The sequence below is a fragment of the Epargyreus clarus genome, unplaced genomic scaffold, assembly GCF_041222505.1.
Source record: "Epargyreus clarus isolate Ecla_fem2 unplaced genomic scaffold, WU_Ecla_fem_2.2 ptg000012l, whole genome shotgun sequence".
NCBI lineage: Eukaryota > Metazoa > Arthropoda > Insecta > Lepidoptera > Hesperiidae > Epargyreus > Epargyreus clarus.
Window position 1 is genome coordinate 6,252,227 of NW_027332220.1, and position 19,997 is coordinate 6,272,223.

General features: G+C 34.9%; 2 protein-coding genes across 2 annotated transcripts in view; both read right to left on the minus strand.

Annotated features, from left to right (window-relative positions):
• Nucleotides 1-670: 670 nt before the first annotated feature.
• Dlish (Dachs ligand with SH3s) lies at nt 671-5,429 on the minus strand. Its single transcript, XM_073078256.1, has 7 exons — nt 5,258-5,429; nt 4,252-4,445; nt 3,437-3,624; nt 2,780-2,946; nt 2,244-2,342; nt 1,333-1,484; nt 671-911 (listed from the first exon to the last, which is right to left on the minus strand). The coding sequence occupies exons 1-7, from the start codon at nt 5,304-5,306 to the stop codon at nt 747-749; spliced, it is 1,014 nt and encodes a 337-aa protein (XP_072934357.1). The 5' UTR covers nt 5,307-5,429; the 3' UTR covers nt 671-746.
• A 388-nt stretch (nt 5,430-5,817) lies between these two features.
• Rph (Rabphilin) overlaps nt 5,818-19,997 on the minus strand; it is a 73,426-nt gene continuing 59,246 nt past the window's right edge. Inside the window, exons 6-9 of the mRNA XM_073078258.1 lie at nt 9,234-9,582; nt 8,448-8,592; nt 7,102-7,335; nt 5,818-6,765 (exon numbers count right to left, since the gene is read on the minus strand). Of these exons, the coding sequence (XP_072934359.1) occupies nt 6,468-6,765; nt 7,102-7,335; nt 8,448-8,592; nt 9,234-9,582 (1,026 nt within the window). The 3' untranslated portion in view covers nt 5,818-6,467. The remainder of the gene's footprint in view (nt 6,766-7,101; nt 7,336-8,447; nt 8,593-9,233; nt 9,583-19,997) is intronic.

Sequence of the window (19,997 nt, forward strand, 5' to 3'; positions counted from 1 at the left end):
GTATTCTAAAAATACTAATTAATGAATATTTAAATCTTGTACTCTTATTATTGGCACATTCTTTTTACGAATACTTTTCAATCAATACAATTTATTCAAATTTAATTTGAATATTTCCTAGTCCTGACGTACATTATATAAACAGTGCCTTTTTATATTTTATTAATCATGTTTTACTGAACTATCCGACTTTAAATGGTCTCTGTAACTCATGTATGTTTCTCTTGAAATCGAAAGACTAAAATCTCACATGTTACTAATCTATGAATCTCACATGATGAAAATGTTAAAATACATTATAGCCAACTATTTCACAATATTGATGTCTATATTAATTATCAATGAAATATAAAATACAAGTGTAACTATTTTACTCGCCCCTGATGTAAAGTAGTTCAATAAAACTTATAAGTTTGTTTTGAAGTATTCAGGTTTTGTATATTTATGTATTTTAATAATATGTGACAAATCAAATCAAATCATTTTTTTTTCAAAATTGGTTCTTTACAGAGCACTTTTTGACTGTCAATACAACTATCACCACTTCACAAGGTGTTTCGTTATCGAGAAGAAGTGTTATGGAGAAGACAAATTAAATAACTATTATGTATTAGTTAAAAAACCCAGATAAAAAACTATATTATCTTCACCACGTGATTGTCTTAACGATTAATAATAATTTAAAGTCGCTGCTCAGTTCAAAAATCAAGTTAATAAAGATCGGCACTGTTTAAAAAGCGGGTGTGCTACAACGACGTAGTGTGCGGTGCCCGCGCGTAGGCGGTGGGGATGAAGCCGGAGCGGCGCGACTTGGGCGCGTGCGCCCACAGCCAGCCCTCCACCGTCTGCTGCGTCAGGTCCGCGTACACCCACTCGCCGCGCTTCACCGACAGGTCGTCGGGGGCCTGCGCCTGGAATTTTTCAAAATTATAATCATTACGGTCATTTTAAAGGTTATAGAAAATTGTCAAAAAGTTGTTGTTGTGTTGTTGTTGTTGATGATGTTGTTGTAGAAATTGAAAATAATTGTCAAAAGTCGATCTTTATTAGCCAATACATTGGTTAGATTGATTATTAATAACGATTAAACTTATGTAATACCGCAGTTTAAAGAGATAAGTCAAAGTAGTTACTATGTATTTCATATTTATACCGACTACAAATCTATAAACGCAATAAAAATTAATTATCTTTACACTGCACTTGGTTAAAAAGAGAATGAATGAGAAGTTTTTTCCTTGAATTCGTATACCTTGAGTTTTTCTTTAATTTACGTTCAACATAAAAATAAATGTTAATTTACTAATAAACTATACAATCTGCAATACTTACCTTATAATCGTAAAGCATGACTAGTTCGGTCCCATGGTACCGGCCATCGCTGTCCTGTTGCACAGTGTTGTTCAAGTTGTTGTTGGCAAGCAATGTGTTGGTGTTCGTTGTCGGCGGCGAGTGTATCGGTTGGGGGTTATCTTGCTGTGTTGCTGCAAATAACCAATGGGTTATTTTAAAAAATAATAATGTGCTAACTGTGTCGTCCCACTGCGGGGCATGGGTCTCCTTTCAGTTTGAAAAGAGCTAGACCACATGTGTGGTAAGGGAGACATACTTTTTCAAATTGTACCAATTCACAAAATATTTTTTAAAGAACTCATCTTTCATTTTTTCCTTCACTGTTACAGCAACTTGAAAATTTAGAGTTGCGGGGCTGACAAGCGGATCTCGGATCCCCTGCTAAATATAGTGTATGCGAATGTGGGTAGTTTGTCTCTAGCATATCTCACTACTGTCACAAGTGAATGCTGACTACGAGTCAGTGTTCGACCGTCGGCCCGGACGAACGTGTCAATGCGTTAGTTGTGAATACTATTGCTATTGGTATCGGGAAATAATACTATCCACTTTGTAATGTGGTTATTGTGAAATAGTAGTGTTCAAAAATATGGTTATTGTGGAATAGTAGTATTCAAAACTAGTGTAAATATTTAGATTTCCGTAAAAAACTTCAGTGCTCACTACAGTTCGTTGTTAAGTAAACCAATCACAGCTTAGTGATATTAAGTAAATTCAACACGAAAAACTATATAGTGGGACAATTTTGTTAAGGTAAAGGTAACCATTTCCAATTATTGTTGTTTTTCAATATAATGCTGCCCACATTATGTTAACAATGATATCACAACTACACCAAAAAGTATTTGGCACCATTATATAATGAAATAAAGACACAAAATTAATCAAACCTTGCACAACCGCCGGATATACAAAGCCAGAGGGTATGAATCCTTCTTGTCCATCGCTCCTCACAATCCAGTACCAATCTGGATCTTCTCTATTCAATACTAAAACAAAAAAATAAGTATCAAAGTTTTATGAATACAGGGTGGAAAGATAATATATTGAGGTTACTATATTTTTCAGCAGTGATAAGAAATTCATTTAGAAAAATTATTGGACTATTACTTATAAGTCCTACTATTACTTACTAGTCCTACATTTTTTTATACTACAAAATGTAGCGGTAATACATAACTGAAATAGCCCCAATGGGATATCCGTAAACCTACACTCTGGCCTACACCATACATTTTTGTCATTAAAATTATTTATTATTTTGTAATTATTAAAATGTGTTGCTTATAATCTTCATCTTTCGACATTTTAACCTTGGATATAAGTCTAACCAATAATTGCATGAGTAGATTATATTTTTCATAAATATGATTATATGATATATGATGCAATAAAGAATTATGTAAAAAATTAAGTATTGATATACCTGTAACAAACTCGCCACGCTCCACATCAACATCATTCTCATCTCTAGCAGTGAATGTGTACAGGACTACGTAGCGTCCAGAGGGATCCTTGCTGAACGGGCAGGCCTCCCCCTCGCTGCCTAGCTCTGAGTGACCGTCGTTTGTCGCACCGTCTGACAGTGATAATCTGTAAGTACAAATATTGTATTAAGGGCACGCAAGTCACAATTGTAACCTGCTTACTGATTTTAATTTTGTCTTCTTTGTAATCGTTCAAAAAGTCATTGACTGTTATTTTCCACATAATCCAGTCATGATGAATGAAATACATATTTAAAAATATCTATAAACAGGGATTTGTATTTAGGTCCATCAGCTAAGTTAGGGATTGCAGGTAAAGCAAACCCGTAATCCCTAACTTCTGTAAATGCATCTGTGTTCTGTAAATTCTTCTGTGATTGACATGGTAAAGATTTTTTAATCTATATTTTTTTGATGGAGTACCTACATAAAATATTTAGAATAAGACATTCCCCTGATTTAGACAAATCCAATGATACCTCACGTGTTGAAATCCGCCTAAGCGTACGCGTGCCAAAGAATAAGACATTTCCTCGAAAAACATTACCCTCCACTTACAGGTAAAAAAAAACGTTATACAGGAAAGCATTACTCACTGTGATACATCCCTATGTGCTAAATCAGTTGGCGATCGACTCCGCGGCAGTTTCTTCTTCAGATCATGGTGCTCGCACGGAGCACAGTACGAGTGAGGAATAAACCCTTCTCTACGAGACTCTGCTACTATGACATATACCCAATCATTCTCGCGGTAAAGTACGTTTACTATTTGCCCTCGTTTTACCTGAAAAATTAAAGATTTTCAGAAGGTGCTTTGCTGTAATCAATTAAAGTGAGGAATACCATATTAATTGAAATTTGTCTTTTGCCTATATAACACAGCTATACATATAATATATATCATTCACAAAGGTGGTACAGTTGAATACCAGTATGCTTTGACAGGACCACTGCCACACCAATTTCTGGCTTGTAGCAGTGCACTGTTTTATTGGCAGGGTGTTAGGAACCAGCTGACTAGCATATGAGGCAACAATCTTAATTTTAAAGAATAAGAATGCATCTATGATTGGCTTCAATTAGAACCTTTCTATATCTGTGAGCAGCACCAACAGCTTACTATAAGATGGGCTGTAATGTTGTTTGATACTCCTATCCATAGGCAGATTAAGCTATGCCCGGGGCGGAAATTATGACTAAAGCCCGGGATGGAAAATTGAATAAGGCATCCAGTCTAAGAAGTTGGTCTAATTTTGCAATGTCTACAAGGAATCTTGTAAACATTTGGAGGCCCCGAGGACCAAATACCCAGGGTGGACCACTTCTGCCTGTCTCCTCTTAGTTTGCAAATGCTCCTGTCTAATGACAAAAAATCTACCAATTACATGAGGAGCCAAATCTAAAGACATACCTCTAATTCATCATCAACACATGGTGCAAAGTCATGCAAGACCACCATTTTAGAATCTGGACTTAGTCCATGTTCTTTTTCAATCCCAACCCTGACTAATGTTTCAATGCTGGCAGAACCTGTGATCCGGCCCATCCCGGGACTCAAACCTGAGCCAGGACGGGACAGCTCCTTTTCTGAGTCACCACTGCTTGCTATAATATAAACGAAAATTGTAACTGGTTTCTGTTATAAAACAATGTTATGTTTTAGTAATCGCTATAAAATTTTACTTTGTCTATATATAAAGATATTAAAACACAATTTCTCTTTACTTAATTATTATTCATTGATTCACTGCTCAAAAATTGATTATAATGGATTTATATAGCTTTGAATGTCTTTCCACTGCTTGTATTATTGTAAGAATTGAAATACTGCAAATATTGATGCTATTTTAATTTAGTTTTATACTAAAACAAAACTTCTGATTTAGAAGGTATTGGTTTACAAAAAAAAGTGAAAATACTTTAATAAAATCATTATTTTAAGGACTAATTAATGTTCTTCAACCTTATAAAATTCATTAGTATTTATTTTCAATAAGCAGCATCTATTATCTATAAATTAATATTATACTAAACTTGGTACAATTTTAATAATTGTAATGTGTGTAGTTAATATTGTATATTACATGCAAAATGTTGCATAAATATTTTAAAAGATATAACTCCACTAACTTTTGTAAATTTGTAAAACATCGAATTTCGAATATCATATGTTAAATGTAATTTTGCATTACCATCAATTCATAACACGAAACATGTCTACAGTCCACAAGTTTATGAGTGAATAGGTTGTTTTCATCCAGATATTCCCACGGTCAGAGTTGATCGGACATCATATCGGGTTCTTGTGCAGCAAAACGAGTTGAAATGAGTTTACTAGTTTTATATATTTGTAATTATATAGAAAGTTTGAGGTCAATGACTCGCTAAGTTTTCACAAGTAAGCTCGATTTACTTACATTTCTTCTTCTTGCCCCTTCTAATTCTCACAGGACATAGAAATGCCATGTTGCTTCACGAAAATATTTCACATTCCTATTTTAATTGAATATCTAATTTAGTTTCCTTTCAAAGTCTACTGTTCCATGAAAGTTTCACACGGTTCTTTTATGTCAAAAGTTTACTCAGTCAGTTGCTAACTTTATTTAGACATCTAGGACAAGCTTTGAATTCAAGTCTTTTTGCCAAACCTTTTTATGTTGTTTTTGGGATTTAATCTGACGGGTTTAAGCAAATTGCAGAATATGGATTTATAATAGAAAGGAGGAGATCAAATATTTCGATATTTTAATAGTACTGGCATAAAAATAAACGTTTTTATAAACACAAAAATGATTTATTTGAAAAATAACTATTTTATTACATGATATTCAATAAGTACAATTTTACTAACAGTCATACATATTTATTAAACCTATAATTCAAGAAACATTCATAAACATTTGGCACATTATAACGAAAACATATAAAAATAATGTCGATGAAATTCCATAACATTAGTAATAAATAATAATAATAGATGGACAATGTTTACCTTACAAGTATTGAGACTGACTGTTAATAAGTACTTTACAAGATAATATAATATATTAAAATATAAGAAGAGTTATTTCAAAACCCATGTTTTGTTATGAATCATATTTTCGCATTTTTTACGTATACTAATAAATAGTTAATTTTGGAACGTGACCAAATGGTTAAAACATTTTAACATAAATTAAAATGCTTACGATGTAGGTACACTAGTACTAGCAAATATTTTGTATCAAGTGTATGATCATTTTACTTTAACCATCAGTATTAGAAAATAATACATTTAAGTATATTAGGTTAAGATTTTCTAATCTGGCTTCAGGGGGGTCAGAAATCTTGAAGCATTTAGTTAGAAGCAGTTTAGTTACTAAAAATAAGACTGTTCTAGAAATTATGTCTCTTTTCGGGATTGAAAACCGTAGCAATCAATAACTTGAGTACTCAAGAAGTAGGTAGTAATATATTTTCGCTAGATTATAAATTTTCATACAAGCACCAACTCGTTTCACATTTACATTTTTAAAACAATTCGACCAATGTCTACCTACTTAAGTATTTTAATGCTCTTGTGCGACGACATTTTTTGCATAATTATATGTATATAAGCGAGGGGTTATAGTAATTATTATTTTCTTTCTAAATGTGCTGGGTGTCGGTTAAAGAATGCCATTGCTCATGGCGATGATCGGGGAATTTAATACAATCCATCCAGTGTTTTAATCTTCTTCCTTTGCTACTGGAACCCAAAACAAGGCTGCCTAGAAAGTCGTTCGGTTTGCCGTAGTCCTTATCCCAAACTGTCAATGTTAGGTTTTGGCGCGAAAGTTCCGTCGGACGGGTTTCGAATAGAAACTCTTCGTTCCAAACGGGATTTAGATTGCGCCACTTTATCGATGTTTTGTGTTTTTTGTGGTACGGATCTGGATCTAGATGTCTGTAAAATAAAATTGCGTATGTTATGAAATTAATAACACATGTTGAATGTATGGTAAATATTCACTACGAAATAATATAACAGACAAGTGTGTTGCAAGTTATAACAACCCAATATTTTACTATTTCTCCTTTTTATTCGGGAAATGTACGATTTCTTCAATATTATGGCATCTGAAACACCTTGAAACACAGACCTACAGGATTTAATGCACCGTTGCTATCTTTAGTGTAAAACTTTAGTATTATACGTGTATAATAATGCTTCCGCTCCACTGTGGAGGGAAATAACTCTATAATTATTAACAACTAATAAAAGCCTGTATAAAATACTTACAACTTAACAAACGGATCGGAATATCCATTACTGTCCTGTGGCGGTAGGTCCGCGCCTCTGCAAATGGTGACCACTAGCGCCCTCTTCTTGGTGCTGTAGCACAAAGCGAGGAGCACACGCGGGCCGACCGGCTCAGAGTTGGTAGAGCCTGAGAGTGCTAGACGCAGCTGAGCGGGGGACTTCAGGCATTCTCGTAGGGCGACTGTCGCGGAGCCCATTTCGTCGCAGCCGTATCTGTTTTTTATATTATTATTTGTATCTGTTATAATTTTGTAGGTGAAATATTTTTTATTAAACAATTGCGCTTGTTCTATCCCTTTCCATGATTTTTTAAAATATTTATTTTCACATAGATACTCTATGTCTAAATAGAGAAATTTTTAACAATAGACTAAAGTTTAGAACATATCAATACAATTGCAGCACTTTACAACGTATTCTGAAATTTACATGGCCACAATCATACTTATTTGATAGATATTTTTAATTGTAGATTCTGGTCTAAAAATAATTTTGTATTTGTATAAAGTTATCAAGGATACATTTTTCAAAAAGCTAGGAACATTATTAAGGCGATACTTGTTACTACGAGTATATACAGTATTTTATAGCTTTTCTCTTAATAACGAACTACATAAAAAATTAATGCAAAGAATGGTAGCGGGTTTGTAATATTTTAAAAATTCTCTAAACAAATTAAAAACGAGATAATTTCAAGTGTAAAACCAGTTAGTGCTTTTTGTATGTTGCTTATTTCTATTATTTTTCTTTGATGTGCGAATACCCTGAAGCTGTAATTAACCCTACGACCGCTTAGAAACCGTGTACAATTGTATACTTTGTTTTAATTACTACTTATTACATTTTACTGTTATTTTAACTGTGTTTGCTACATTGCTATTGCTGAATAACTGTTGGTAATTAGAATTATTTAAATTTTATTGGCCGTAACTTTATAACTTATTGCTAAGAAGGTTTTAGATAATACTCTATCGGTATTTTATTATTTTTCAACATCATTTACAAAAAGTATCTGTACCTTCTTAAATATTTTGGAATAAAAATATCTTAACAAATTTCTTCTTTTAAGTACCTTATTAGGTATATTTACTTAATGTGTGTTAAAAATCAGCATAGATAATTAGTTCTTTAGATTAACCCGACATAAAAATGAAACGGAAACCATAAAAAAATCTTAAAAAGTGATGCTTAGTGCTGCAATGCAATGCAATTTTTTATTATTCAAAAGAAGTTTTAATTGTGATTAAAATACTTAATTATGTAATGTAATGTAATATTAACACATAAAACATATAGCAAAAATAACTTCAGTATGTAGTAAGTACCTGTCATCATCAAATAGGAAGATTTCTAGTGACTTTACATCAAGGTCTGACTCCGTGATCCCGAAGAAATGTACAGTCTCGTTGAATTCCGGGTTCTTCGTCTTGTGAACTGTTTTAGTTCGGAGTCTGTTGGAGTATGATCCTTCTGTAAAAAAAGATGCAGGAGCCCTTGTTTAATTCTGATGAAACCTCCGCTATGCACCACCGTCACACCTATTTCTGTCTTATAACAGTAGTATTAATTACTGCTCTGTTCTCGTTTGAGGGAGTGAGTTAGAGACACTTATTTCATGACATGACATATTCGTCATAGGCAATAATGTATTTGCAGCCAATTTGAGGTAGGACTTTAATTTAATCCTACTTGGATTCTTCTTCGATGTCCTGAGTGGCAGTAAACACTAACCAATTTTAAAGAAACATAAATTAAATGGGAAAAAATACATTAGCCTAAATCCTTCTAGTTCCGAGAGTTCCTACACTTATGCCCATTTGTGCGAAAGCAATGGATGGGAAGAAAACTTGAGACTCATCATTAATTATAATAAAATTATCCTAACAGTTTTGCAAAATTTAATAAACTACATTTTCATATTTAATATTTATATGTCAAATTGACGACCTAACTATTTGTGTATAATCTATGTATATTTTACCATACAATATCATGACAGAGTTTTTTGATATAGGTAAACTAAATTACACTATAAATGAAAACGAGGCTGTAAAAATAAGAGAAAACAGAAAATACACAAGGACTACATAAAAAGTGACATACAAAATTACCTCTAGGTACCACCTCTAGCCTGCAAAACGGATCCGACAGACCTGTCATGTCCATACCAATTAGACCTCTGGCTCTGAGGACCGTCACAGCGAGAGACGACGTGCCGTTGTCATACGCCAGCTTAATTTCCAGCGTGCCGAAGCCAGCGTCTGGGATCGTTGGCGGCCGCTCCACCTGAGTTGGTTTCGCCTCTTTTCGTATACTACGCAAGCTGTAGGCACTGCCTTTGCTATTCGTGCGTTTTAAGTTGGCTAGAGATCTCTGGTTAATGCTGTCGGTCCGGTTGAGACTGAGACCACTCACTCCGTGTGATAGGATGTCGGTTTCGCTCCAGTCGTAATGACTTTCCTGTAACGAAGACGAGGTAATTTAAATTATTTATTTTTGAGACTTTGAGACTGAATGTTCGGTAAAACACAATTTGAAATTGTCAAGAATAATAACAAGAAAGAGTAAGTTTATTATTAATATAAAGATGCTTCATCCTCAGGTCTCCTCTCAGAATGAGAAGGATTAGGTTATAGTCCACCGCGAGAGAGAGAAATATGCCAACGAACCCGTTACCAATCTTAACTAATAATACAAAAGTCATTCAAAAATATGACCTTATCATATTTAGTCCTGACTCTTTAAGTAAAAAAAGGATAATGACTTAAATTATTAATTATGAAGCCGCCTTTATAAAATTGGGTCAAAGGAAGCTTTATTAGAACAATGATTACTGAAAAGATTCCATTTTAATTTAGATTTAATTAGTATAATCTTAACATCTCTTTGTGTGGATGAAATACAAAGGCAATAATATTATTTAAGTTTACAAAAATATTTCAGTGATTGTCTGATTTCCGTCAAAATCAGTCGTGTTGCTCGCGTGCTCTAAATAAGAGCAGAAAGTGCATACGAATCATAACATTGTCGTCGCGCCGCCGGCCGCGCCGCGTTCGTTGCGATGACCCAGTTAAAGTGCAAGGTGTTATAACCGATTGTTTTATAATATTAAGGTGCAGCTACACTTGTCGTAAGTATGGCAAAGCAATCTCCTTTGAAAATAAAAACAGATACTGAACATATGCTCTATGAAGCATACAAAAAAGAAAAAGCTGAGAGAGAAAATCTCGAAAGCATTATTACCAACTTTAAGAGCCAAATAGCTCAACTGCAGCTAGAGATCACAGAGTTGAAAGCCCAGAAGAATACAGAGGGGAATGAGAACATTCCCAATAAGCAGCCAACTCGTCCGGTGGCATACTCTACCGACGAGGAGGAACTTGCTAAAGAAACGGAGTGGATAAGGCAGAAAAGCCGAAAGAAACGGAAATTAACGACATCACCCACTTCCGTCGAACAAGATGCCTGCGAAAAAATGGCACCAGAAGAAAAAATTAAAAAGATTCCTCAGCCACCACCCATTATAGTGGATGGTATAATAAACTATCAAAATTTTTATGATTTTCTTACTCAACATGTTATTGGGAATACCTTCAGTGTTAAAATGATGAGTAAGGATAAAGTCAAAATTAACACCGTTAACGAAGACAGCTACAGAACACTCACAAAAAGTCTGTCTGAGAAACAATTAATATGGCACTCTTATGAAAATAAACGTGAGAGGCCAATACGGGTTGTTGCAAAAAAATTACACCATACATGTGATCCGAGAAGAATCGTGGAAGATTTACAAGAAAAAGGGTTTAAAATTTTGGAAGCTATAAACAAGCTAAGATGGAAGAATAAAGAGCCACTTGACATGTTTATGCTTACGTTTAATAATGAAGAAGATATTAACAAGGTTTATAATATAAAATCGATTTTAGGTTGTAAAGTGGAAATTCATCCACTGAAAACTTCGAAATTAATTCCTCAATGTAAAAGGTGCCAAAACTATGGTCACACACAGAAATATTGCGGAAGAGAACCAAGATGCGTCAAATGTACTGGCAAACATCTTACTACGGAATGTCAGAAACCAGCAGACGCTAAAGCTAAATGCATTCACTGTGGCGAAGCTCATCCCGCGAACTATAGAGGATGCATCGTGGCAAAAGAGATGCAAAAAATTAAAAACAAAAATCATAAGAAGCCAAGAAAAAGTGAAAACCTGCAGACAATTCCAGAACAGCGGTATCTAAAAACTACTGACAAAAATGTCACTTTTGATATAAAAAATCAGGAACCAAACAGAAAAGTCACAATGAAATCTTATGCTCAAGTAGCAGCATCCAACAAAAAGTTACAACAACAGTCAAATCCGATTACAAACAAAGAAACTGAAGATAAATTAACTCAAATTCTTAAGTTCATGACAACATTCAATGAACGGCTCAATAAAATAGAGAAAGATATTATCACACGTACTAATAAATTATAATGGGTCGTATACTAAAAATTATGACATGGAACGCAAACGGGCTACATCAACATCAGTACGAACTTCAAGTAGTCCTAGATACCAAAAATATAGATATCTGCTTGATTTCAGAAACACACTTCACCTCACAGACACACATAAAATTTAAAGGGTATGCTGTATACCACGCGATCCATCCAGATAATTGCGCTAGAGGTGGAAGTGCTGTTATCGTTAAAGAAAGTTTGTGTCACTACGAACAATTTAAGCACCAAGAACATGATATTCAATCTGTGGCTATTGGTGTCGAAACTAAAGACTACCGTATAACTATTGCAGCAATCTATTGCCCACCTAGATATTCCATAAAGAAAGAACAGTATGTAAGATTTTTAAATAATTTAACCGAAAAATTCATCTTAGGTGGTGATTTTAATGCCAAAAATACCTACTGGGGCTCGAGATTAACAACTCCCAAAGGCAAAGAACTATTCAATGCCTTAAAAGAGGCTCATTGTGAAGTTATATCAACAGGACAACCCACATATTGGCCCACTGATCCTAACAAAGTTCCTGATCTAATAGATTTTTTTATATACAAAAATATATCAGGAGGTATCATGAGCATTGAGGGCTCGTACGATATGAACTCGGATCATTCACCAATTATTCTGACACTAAATCAAAGCTTTGTGCATAAAAATAGTCAGATAGGCCTAGTAACTAAACAAACTGATTGGGAAAGTTTCAAGATAGATCTTTCTCGTAATATAAATTTGGATGTTCCCCTTAAAACTCCGGAACAAATAGATAAAGAAGTCGATGGATTCGTCAAAATTATCCAAAATACAGCCTGGGAAAATACACCACAAACTAGGTTGAGAATTACTCGTCCTACATATCCAAGAGAAATTATCTATCTTATAAGCGAAAAGCGGAGACAAAGGAACAGATGGCACCAAACTAGGTCTCCTGAAGATAAGAAACATCTGAACAACCTAACAAAAACACTTAGGAGAAAAATTAAACAATTCAATAACGATACCCTGAAAACCTATTTAAAAGGCCTAACAAATGATCGCAGCACAGACTACTCATTGTGGAAAGCAACCAAAGGATTAAAACGTCCAATCAAGCAGATTCCCCCGATTAAAGATAAGGATGGAAAATGGGTAATTGATGATACGCAAAAAGCTTCACAGTTTGCCTTTCACCTAGAAAAAATCTTCCAACACAATGATGGAGACTATAGTGATCACAATAGACTTTGTATAGAGCAGATAGAGCAAGACATTAAACTTGTAACGCCAAAAGAAGTACTAACAGAGATACAGCGCAGCATTAATCCAAAAAAAGCTCCTGGATTTGACTTGATCACAGGGGAAGTTATGAAGAACCTTCCGAGGAAAGCTGTAGTAAAATTAGCTACCATAATTAATGCTTCATTTAGAATCCAATATGTTCCAGACTTATGGAAAGTTGCTGAAGTAATCATGATACCAAAACCGGGGAAACCACCACATGACGTTGCATCATACAGACCTATCTCCCTATTACCTATAATGTCGAAGGTCTTTGAAAAGCTATTGTTAAAGCGACTCAAGCCCATATTAAAACATAAAAAAATAATACCAGACCATCAGTTTGGTTTTAGAGAAAAACACTCCACAATTGATCAGATTCATAGAATTACCAATACAATAGAGAAATCATTAGAAGAGAAGAAAGTCTGCTCCGCAGTATTCTTAGATGTAGCGCAAGCCTTCGATAAAGTCTGGCATGAAGGTTTGATATTAAAGTTAAGAGAAATGCTACCAAAACAATTCTCAGAAATTTTAATATCCTATATTTCAAATAGAGCTTTCCGAGTGAGACAAGGAGAAGCATACTCCGATCTCAAGCAAATAAAAGCTGGAGTACCACAAGGCAGTGTATTGGGGCCGGTCCTGTACCTCTTATACACCTGTGACATTCCAGAAACAGAAAACAACATCTTTGCAACTTTTGCGGATGATACTGCAATCTTAGCTGTTGGGAATGATCACGCTGAAGCAGCGGAGAAATGCCAATTAGCTATCAACAGAGTAGTTAACTGGACGAAAAAGTGGCGAATGAAGCTCAATGAAAGCAAATCAGTGCACGTCGACTTTACAAATAGGCATAATAACTATCAACCTATATATATAAATACTACACCTATACCATACGCAAATACAGCCAAATATCTTGGCATGACTCTTGATGCGAAGCTGCGCTGGAAAGCTCACGTCAAGAAAAAACGGGATGAGCTAGAGCTGAAATATAGAGCTATGCATTGGCTGCTTGGGAAACATTCCTCGCTGTCTACATACAATAAGTTATTATTATACAAACAAGTCCTAATGCCAGTATGGACATATGGTATTCAACTCTGGGGCTGTACCAAAAAAAGTAATGCAGAAATTATTCAAAGATTTCAAAATAAAGTACTTAGGAGTATTGTAAATGCACCTTGGTATGTAAGAAATGAAGATCTACATCGGGACCTTAAAGTAGACCTTGTAGAAGGTCATCAAAAAAGACTTCATCATCACGTTAATATCGAGGCTATCCAGCTCCTCGATACAACGGACCTAGTGAGAAGACTCAAACGGACTAAACCCTTTGAGCTTGTGACATGACACAGTGTAGTGTTAGTGAAATAGTGATAAGTGAACATTATAGAACACAAGAACAATGTGTCTACTCCCTTATGTGTTAAAACAAAGAAGTGCAGTGTCAGAGGACGCCACCTTCATTATATGATTATTTAGCAGTTTAAGTTAGCGTAGAATTACTCATTAGTCATAAATTAGGCTAGATCGTAATTAATATAAAGTACCTGTTAGTCACTTGGTACTTTATACAAACAAAAAAAAAAAAAAAAAAAAAACAAAAATATTTAATAAAACAACTTTGCCGCTTACATTTTTAGCAAAAAATAACTGTAGGCGAGTTGCGGAAGACTTAAATGATAAATTAATAAATAGATTAGTTACCTACCTATTTAGATTTAGATTTAGAGAATTTTGTAATTTTAGTACTAATATTTTAAATACGGATACTAAATTACTTTACACTTTTCATATTACTTTAATAATGTACGATATTTCGCAAGTCAACTAAAGCCTTGTGATAACCAGACAAATATTTGAACATTTATAAATAACCAAAAGCGATGCCTTGAAAGCCTAGCAAGGTTAAATAGGCCGTAATAGACTAACAATCGTCGTCAATTCTTAGAACCGTTTATTTTATTACTCAAACCACAGGGTTTCCATAAAATCAATAAGAGCACCAATAAGCTATTATTGTCACAGAAGTGTTCTGTTCATTTTAGTCCTATTGTGAAGAGTTCAATAAAGGATCGCTTAATTGCAAATATATCAGAACAATAGCGATTGTTTGCGAAAACATTTCAGGATTTACATTTGTACGTGTTAATTTTTTTTTTAATTTAGTATGTTCTATTTTGACTTTTCAGTGTTTTTATTTTCTATTTACAAACTATAAATCTATATACAATATATACAAAAAATATAATTTAAACAAAAAAGAAATATTAAAAAATAAGGAAATATAAAAAATTAAATATAAAACAATGAGTCCAAATCACTGCCTCCTGGTAGAGTCCCAAGAATGCTGGCCGCGTTGCCACGTTGTATGGCCAAACTTATTCTTTGGCCAAAGTACGCACCAGTTCTTGGGTCTCCAGAAACGTCAACCAGACGCGACGACATTTCTTTGAAGAACCGTCGTGCTTCTGGCCCCCACGGACCCAGTGTCTCTACCGCAAACGGCACAAATATGTAGCCCTCCCTCCAAGGCTGCATATTTGCGCCGCTTCAGAGATTCAGCCGCCTCTGCCGCACCACCTGCATGCGTCGAGGTCACTGAAATATGGGATGGAGCCAGCGTATCCACGCAAGTCGCATCCCATACAAGTGACATCCCCTGTTTCCAGGGAACGAGAGTCATACCGTCGGGCCGCTTGCCATCGTCACGTGCAATACCATTCGGCTCAAGGCAAGCCGGCACGTTGACGGTAACAAGGGCCCTTCGGATGATATCGTTGACACACGCATGACGCGACAAGCGACCAGCACTGCGGCGGCAAGACAGTCCGTGGTGGCCAAACTGGCTGACATTTTCACCACAGAGACAGCGATGTGGCTCATTTGTTTTCATACCTAAACGCAGGCAGACACAAATTGAAAATGAAATATTATCAAAAAACGTACCTAAATTGTATGATGGTAAAGCCTGCAGCCAGAAACCTGACTCTTCTTTAACGTGTTAATTAATAACATTAACTCATTACAATTACATTACTTTGACTTATAATATTACAACATGTATCTTTATTATAATTTTCCCATGTGATTTCTTTTTTCTTCGCATTCGTTTTATAAAGAAAAATGTAACATTTTTTTCAGTTTTCTTTTTCTTATTTTCCATTTACATACGCTATAACCATATCTTAATACTTGTGAAAATACATTTGAATTTTACTTAGGACCTGTGTAATAGGTGTATGTACTCGTAGGTACGTACGTCTTATATAGTTTCATTTTTTATATAATTTTAATGGTTATGTATATATATAATATACTTTTATCTTCGAAACAAGAGTCGGGCATAGGCGCCGAGATTTAATAAATTGCTGATAGGAAAAAATGTTTCATGAATAAAATCGCAGATTGTCATAATAGATAGAATTATCTTATGATAATCCATAAGTAATTTGGAGAAAAGCCCGAGAGTTGTGAAAAGAAATCTCGAGCGTTCGTGAGATAAAATCTTGAAGAATGCTTGAACATTTGAATGAGAACGTCCACCACGCTGATCAAGGACTAGTTGATAAACTCCACATACCTCTGGGAAATTATGGGAGAGTTTCTGGCTCGCAGGCACATAGAAACAGCTCGAAAAGGCTCTTGACGTTAGGCACAAGCCTACAATGACTAAGAAATGTTTTACCTTATATTTTATGTAAGAATTTAAAACCGGATACTAAATAGATAAATACAGGTTTATTCTGATAAACGCCGCTAATTAATAAATTAGGTAATCATAACGTAATAAAACCTTTACCAAACGTTGTAACTTATTAGCATGCCTTGTTATGGCTCTATGACATAATATTTATTGAGGCAGAAAATATAAAATCCGTTTCTATTCCCCTGGGAACTTCAGAATAAGAAGTAAATAAAATCCCTCTTATAAGAAATGCAACGTTGTGTAAAATTTCTAGTCAAACCATCGAGATATCGGGAAACACTCGAAATATGATTTGTATATACATATAAAGACGAACAGTGCCCCGCGGTTTTACTCGCGTTTAAAAAAGTAAATTCTTTGTAGATATCATAGATTTATTTGCGCTAATTTTTTTCTAAAATAAAAGTAGTCTAAGTAACGCCTTATAACATCAACTAATTGTCGGTAAAAGTAGAACTAAAGAAGAAAGAAAAAGAAAACAGACAAGAAAAGAAAAGCCTTAATAATTGTGCTCTTGTTATAAGTACCGTATACAATTTCATATGAATTTAGTAAAAAGCTATTTTTTTACATTACAAACAGACACTCAAATTTTATTTATTTGTATAGTTAAAGATTAGGGAATTAGGTAAGAAAATAATATAAGTAACTGTTAAATCTAAAAGCTTTTTAATTCCCTATTAGAACTGCGGGAATATTCCCAATGCAGTTTCTGAATAAGCTTTTATGATCAATTCAATAAACACGTTCAATGGTATTTGAGGCTTTCATAGATCAGCAATTATTATAATTGTATTTGATTATCGTTATCGTTACGCAATAGGTATGGTAACTAGGGGAGATTAGGGTTGCCACATCTATATGAGTAATCCTATGTAGGGTTGTTATAATAAATCATGGGCGGTAGGTCCCACTCCACTTATCTGTCCCTGTAGTTCCGGGACCAGAATAGGGCTACGGTATTCCCTGCCTGTCGTAAGAGGCGACTAAAAGGGGCTTTCGGGGTTGCGGGCGGCAAGAGTGGGAGCTCAAACCGCCCGGCCAGCAACCCTGGGAAGGACGGCGGTATGTATGAATGGATGGTCGCATACCGTCGTGTACAACAGACGGTGTGGCGAGCGGCATTCTCACCTGGACGGAGCCCGACGGGGCAACGCGCTAAGAGGACTCCGGTTGCGTTCCTCTGGAGATCCCGGAGTCCATTACGCAGCGCCGAGGACGGCCACCGGGGGTCCCACTTATAATTAGATAAACTTTAAAACAAAATAGGAGTAGCAGACGAGTAGATATGCAGTCTACCTGATGGTAAGTGGCTACTGCCGCCCGTGGACATTTATAATCAACCTCAGATGAGATTAGATTGCTAACTAAGATCTGCCACAGATGCCCCGCTACCCCTGAGAACTAAGTTAGAATGCCTCGGAAAACTATGCCTCTATAAAACACTCTTTAAACCAGAACACAGTGCTTAGTACTGTTACCGTAAATAAATATCCGAAGATATATTTAGGTGCTGTGCTAAATATGTGAACAACAAAATAAAGAAATTAGATTAATTAGTTAGTGTCTTAATAGGTAGTCTTGCGGTTAAATTTAGATGCCTCAAAGTTTGCTATCGTGTTTAAATACAAAGCAAGATGGAACTTTTGCAGTCACACCACGAAGTTCACTAATTAAGCATATATTTCCACTAAATATTTCAACTAGGTTAAAATATATTCTTTTATAGGAAATAATTTAAGGAAAATTAAAAAACCTTGACAGTCAACAAAATAATGTTGAACGTAAAACTAAGTGTGACGTGTAAGCGAATATATTTGTCTTTACGGAGGCCCTGGGTAAGGGCCCCCTGTGCTCATACGGTAAAAAGATAACAGGACACGTGATTTACTACAATCAAATAAATTAGACGACTTGCGTAGCTAAGCGGTTACCTAACTATGTATGACACGCATGGGTTCCGGGTACGATCTCTGGTCAGACATCTCAAATATAAATTTAGCAGTTCAGGGTCACTGTCTTTCTGTTTTCGTCTTTGTGTGTGTCCATGTCACCCTCAACACAGGAAAAATCCTAGTGTGAGTCTATGAAAATAGATAGCGTTATTTTTTATTTATATAAAATCATTACATACTTCTTACATATTGATTTCACTACAAACTAATAATGTTTATGAATATACGAGTATATTTGTTTACGTTATTTATTTTGTCTATTTTTGTTGTATGTTTGTTTATGTTTTCGTTATGATAATCAAATTACAAGAAGCTGTACAAGTATCGGTTTCACGTTTGGTATTTCGAGAAATCTGTTTCTAAGATAAACACAGCCACCTCATACGGGAATCGACCTCAATTAACCTCTTAAATCAATACACGAGACATATTGGGTACGTTTCCGTCCCTCTAAACACACATACGAGTAACTAGCTTTAGTTGTGTGTCGTCATATTTTTTTATACTTCACCATAGATTAGTAAAGATTACTCACTCCTAACAAGAAAATGTACCCAGTTTTAAGAATTGAAACAGTTGCGTAAAAAATTTTTGCCACGTCTCCGTGCTAAAATGTCCCTAAAATATTTTAAATTATTATTTTAAATTATTTAATTATCATGAAAATTACGCAGTATTAGTTATTTATTCGTAAATTTTCTTTAAAAATGTTTTTATTTGTCAAGAATTCAAAAAAAGAACTTACTATAATAAGCCATTTGCGGCTTCATTCAATTTCAAGGCGGCGAAGTATCTTTACTAATCTATGTACTTCACTATCAACTATATCATATTTTTCTAAAGAAATAGTGTGGAATTTTTTGCTAATGGACCGAAATGTCATGCCAATGTTATCTAAAGTGCTAATAGATGCGGGAGGAAATTTTATATTCGATTTTATACAATAGGTGTGTGTAGTTTTGTATAACGAATATACGCAGCATTTTTGATATTTGCATTCGTATATTGTATCTTGCAAGTACAAGTAGCAAAAGTTATCCTATTTTTTATATATAATGTACGAGCAGGTGTAGCAGACGAGCATGCAGTCCACCTGATGGTAAATGGCTACTGCCAACCATAGACATCTATAATCAACCCCTGATGGGATTAGATATTCCTACCTGAGGTCGGCCACAGATGCGCCGCTAGCCTTAAGGACTAAGCTGCAACGCCTCAGAAAAGTCTGTCTCCCTTACCACAACCGTGAAACCAACGCAAGAGCGTTTAACACTGCTGTTATGAGGTAGAAATACGTGTGGCAGTGGTGTCCAAATATGTTAACTTGGTCGTTTATTATAATGTACATATATATTATTTAATAGTAAAGGCACAGCAAAAGCGCTACGAAGTGCTACGAGACTCGAACGACTTCACGTATAATAAGCTTTAATTAACTTTTA

Excerpts from the sequence above, each read along its gene's own strand:
- Dlish (XM_073078256.1), bottom strand. The coding sequence starts at position 5,306 with ATGGCATTTCTATGTCCTGTGAGAATTAGAAGGGGCAAGAAGAAGAAA. Across the intron at positions 3,625-4,251 it reads GTGTTGATGATGAATTAGAG|GTAAAACGAGGGCAAATAGT; the intron begins GTATGTCTTTAG and ends TTAATTTTTCAG. Across the intron at positions 2,947-3,436 it reads GCACATAGGGATGTATCACA|ATTATCACTGTCAGACGGTG; the intron begins GTGAGTAATGCT and ends TTGTACTTACAG.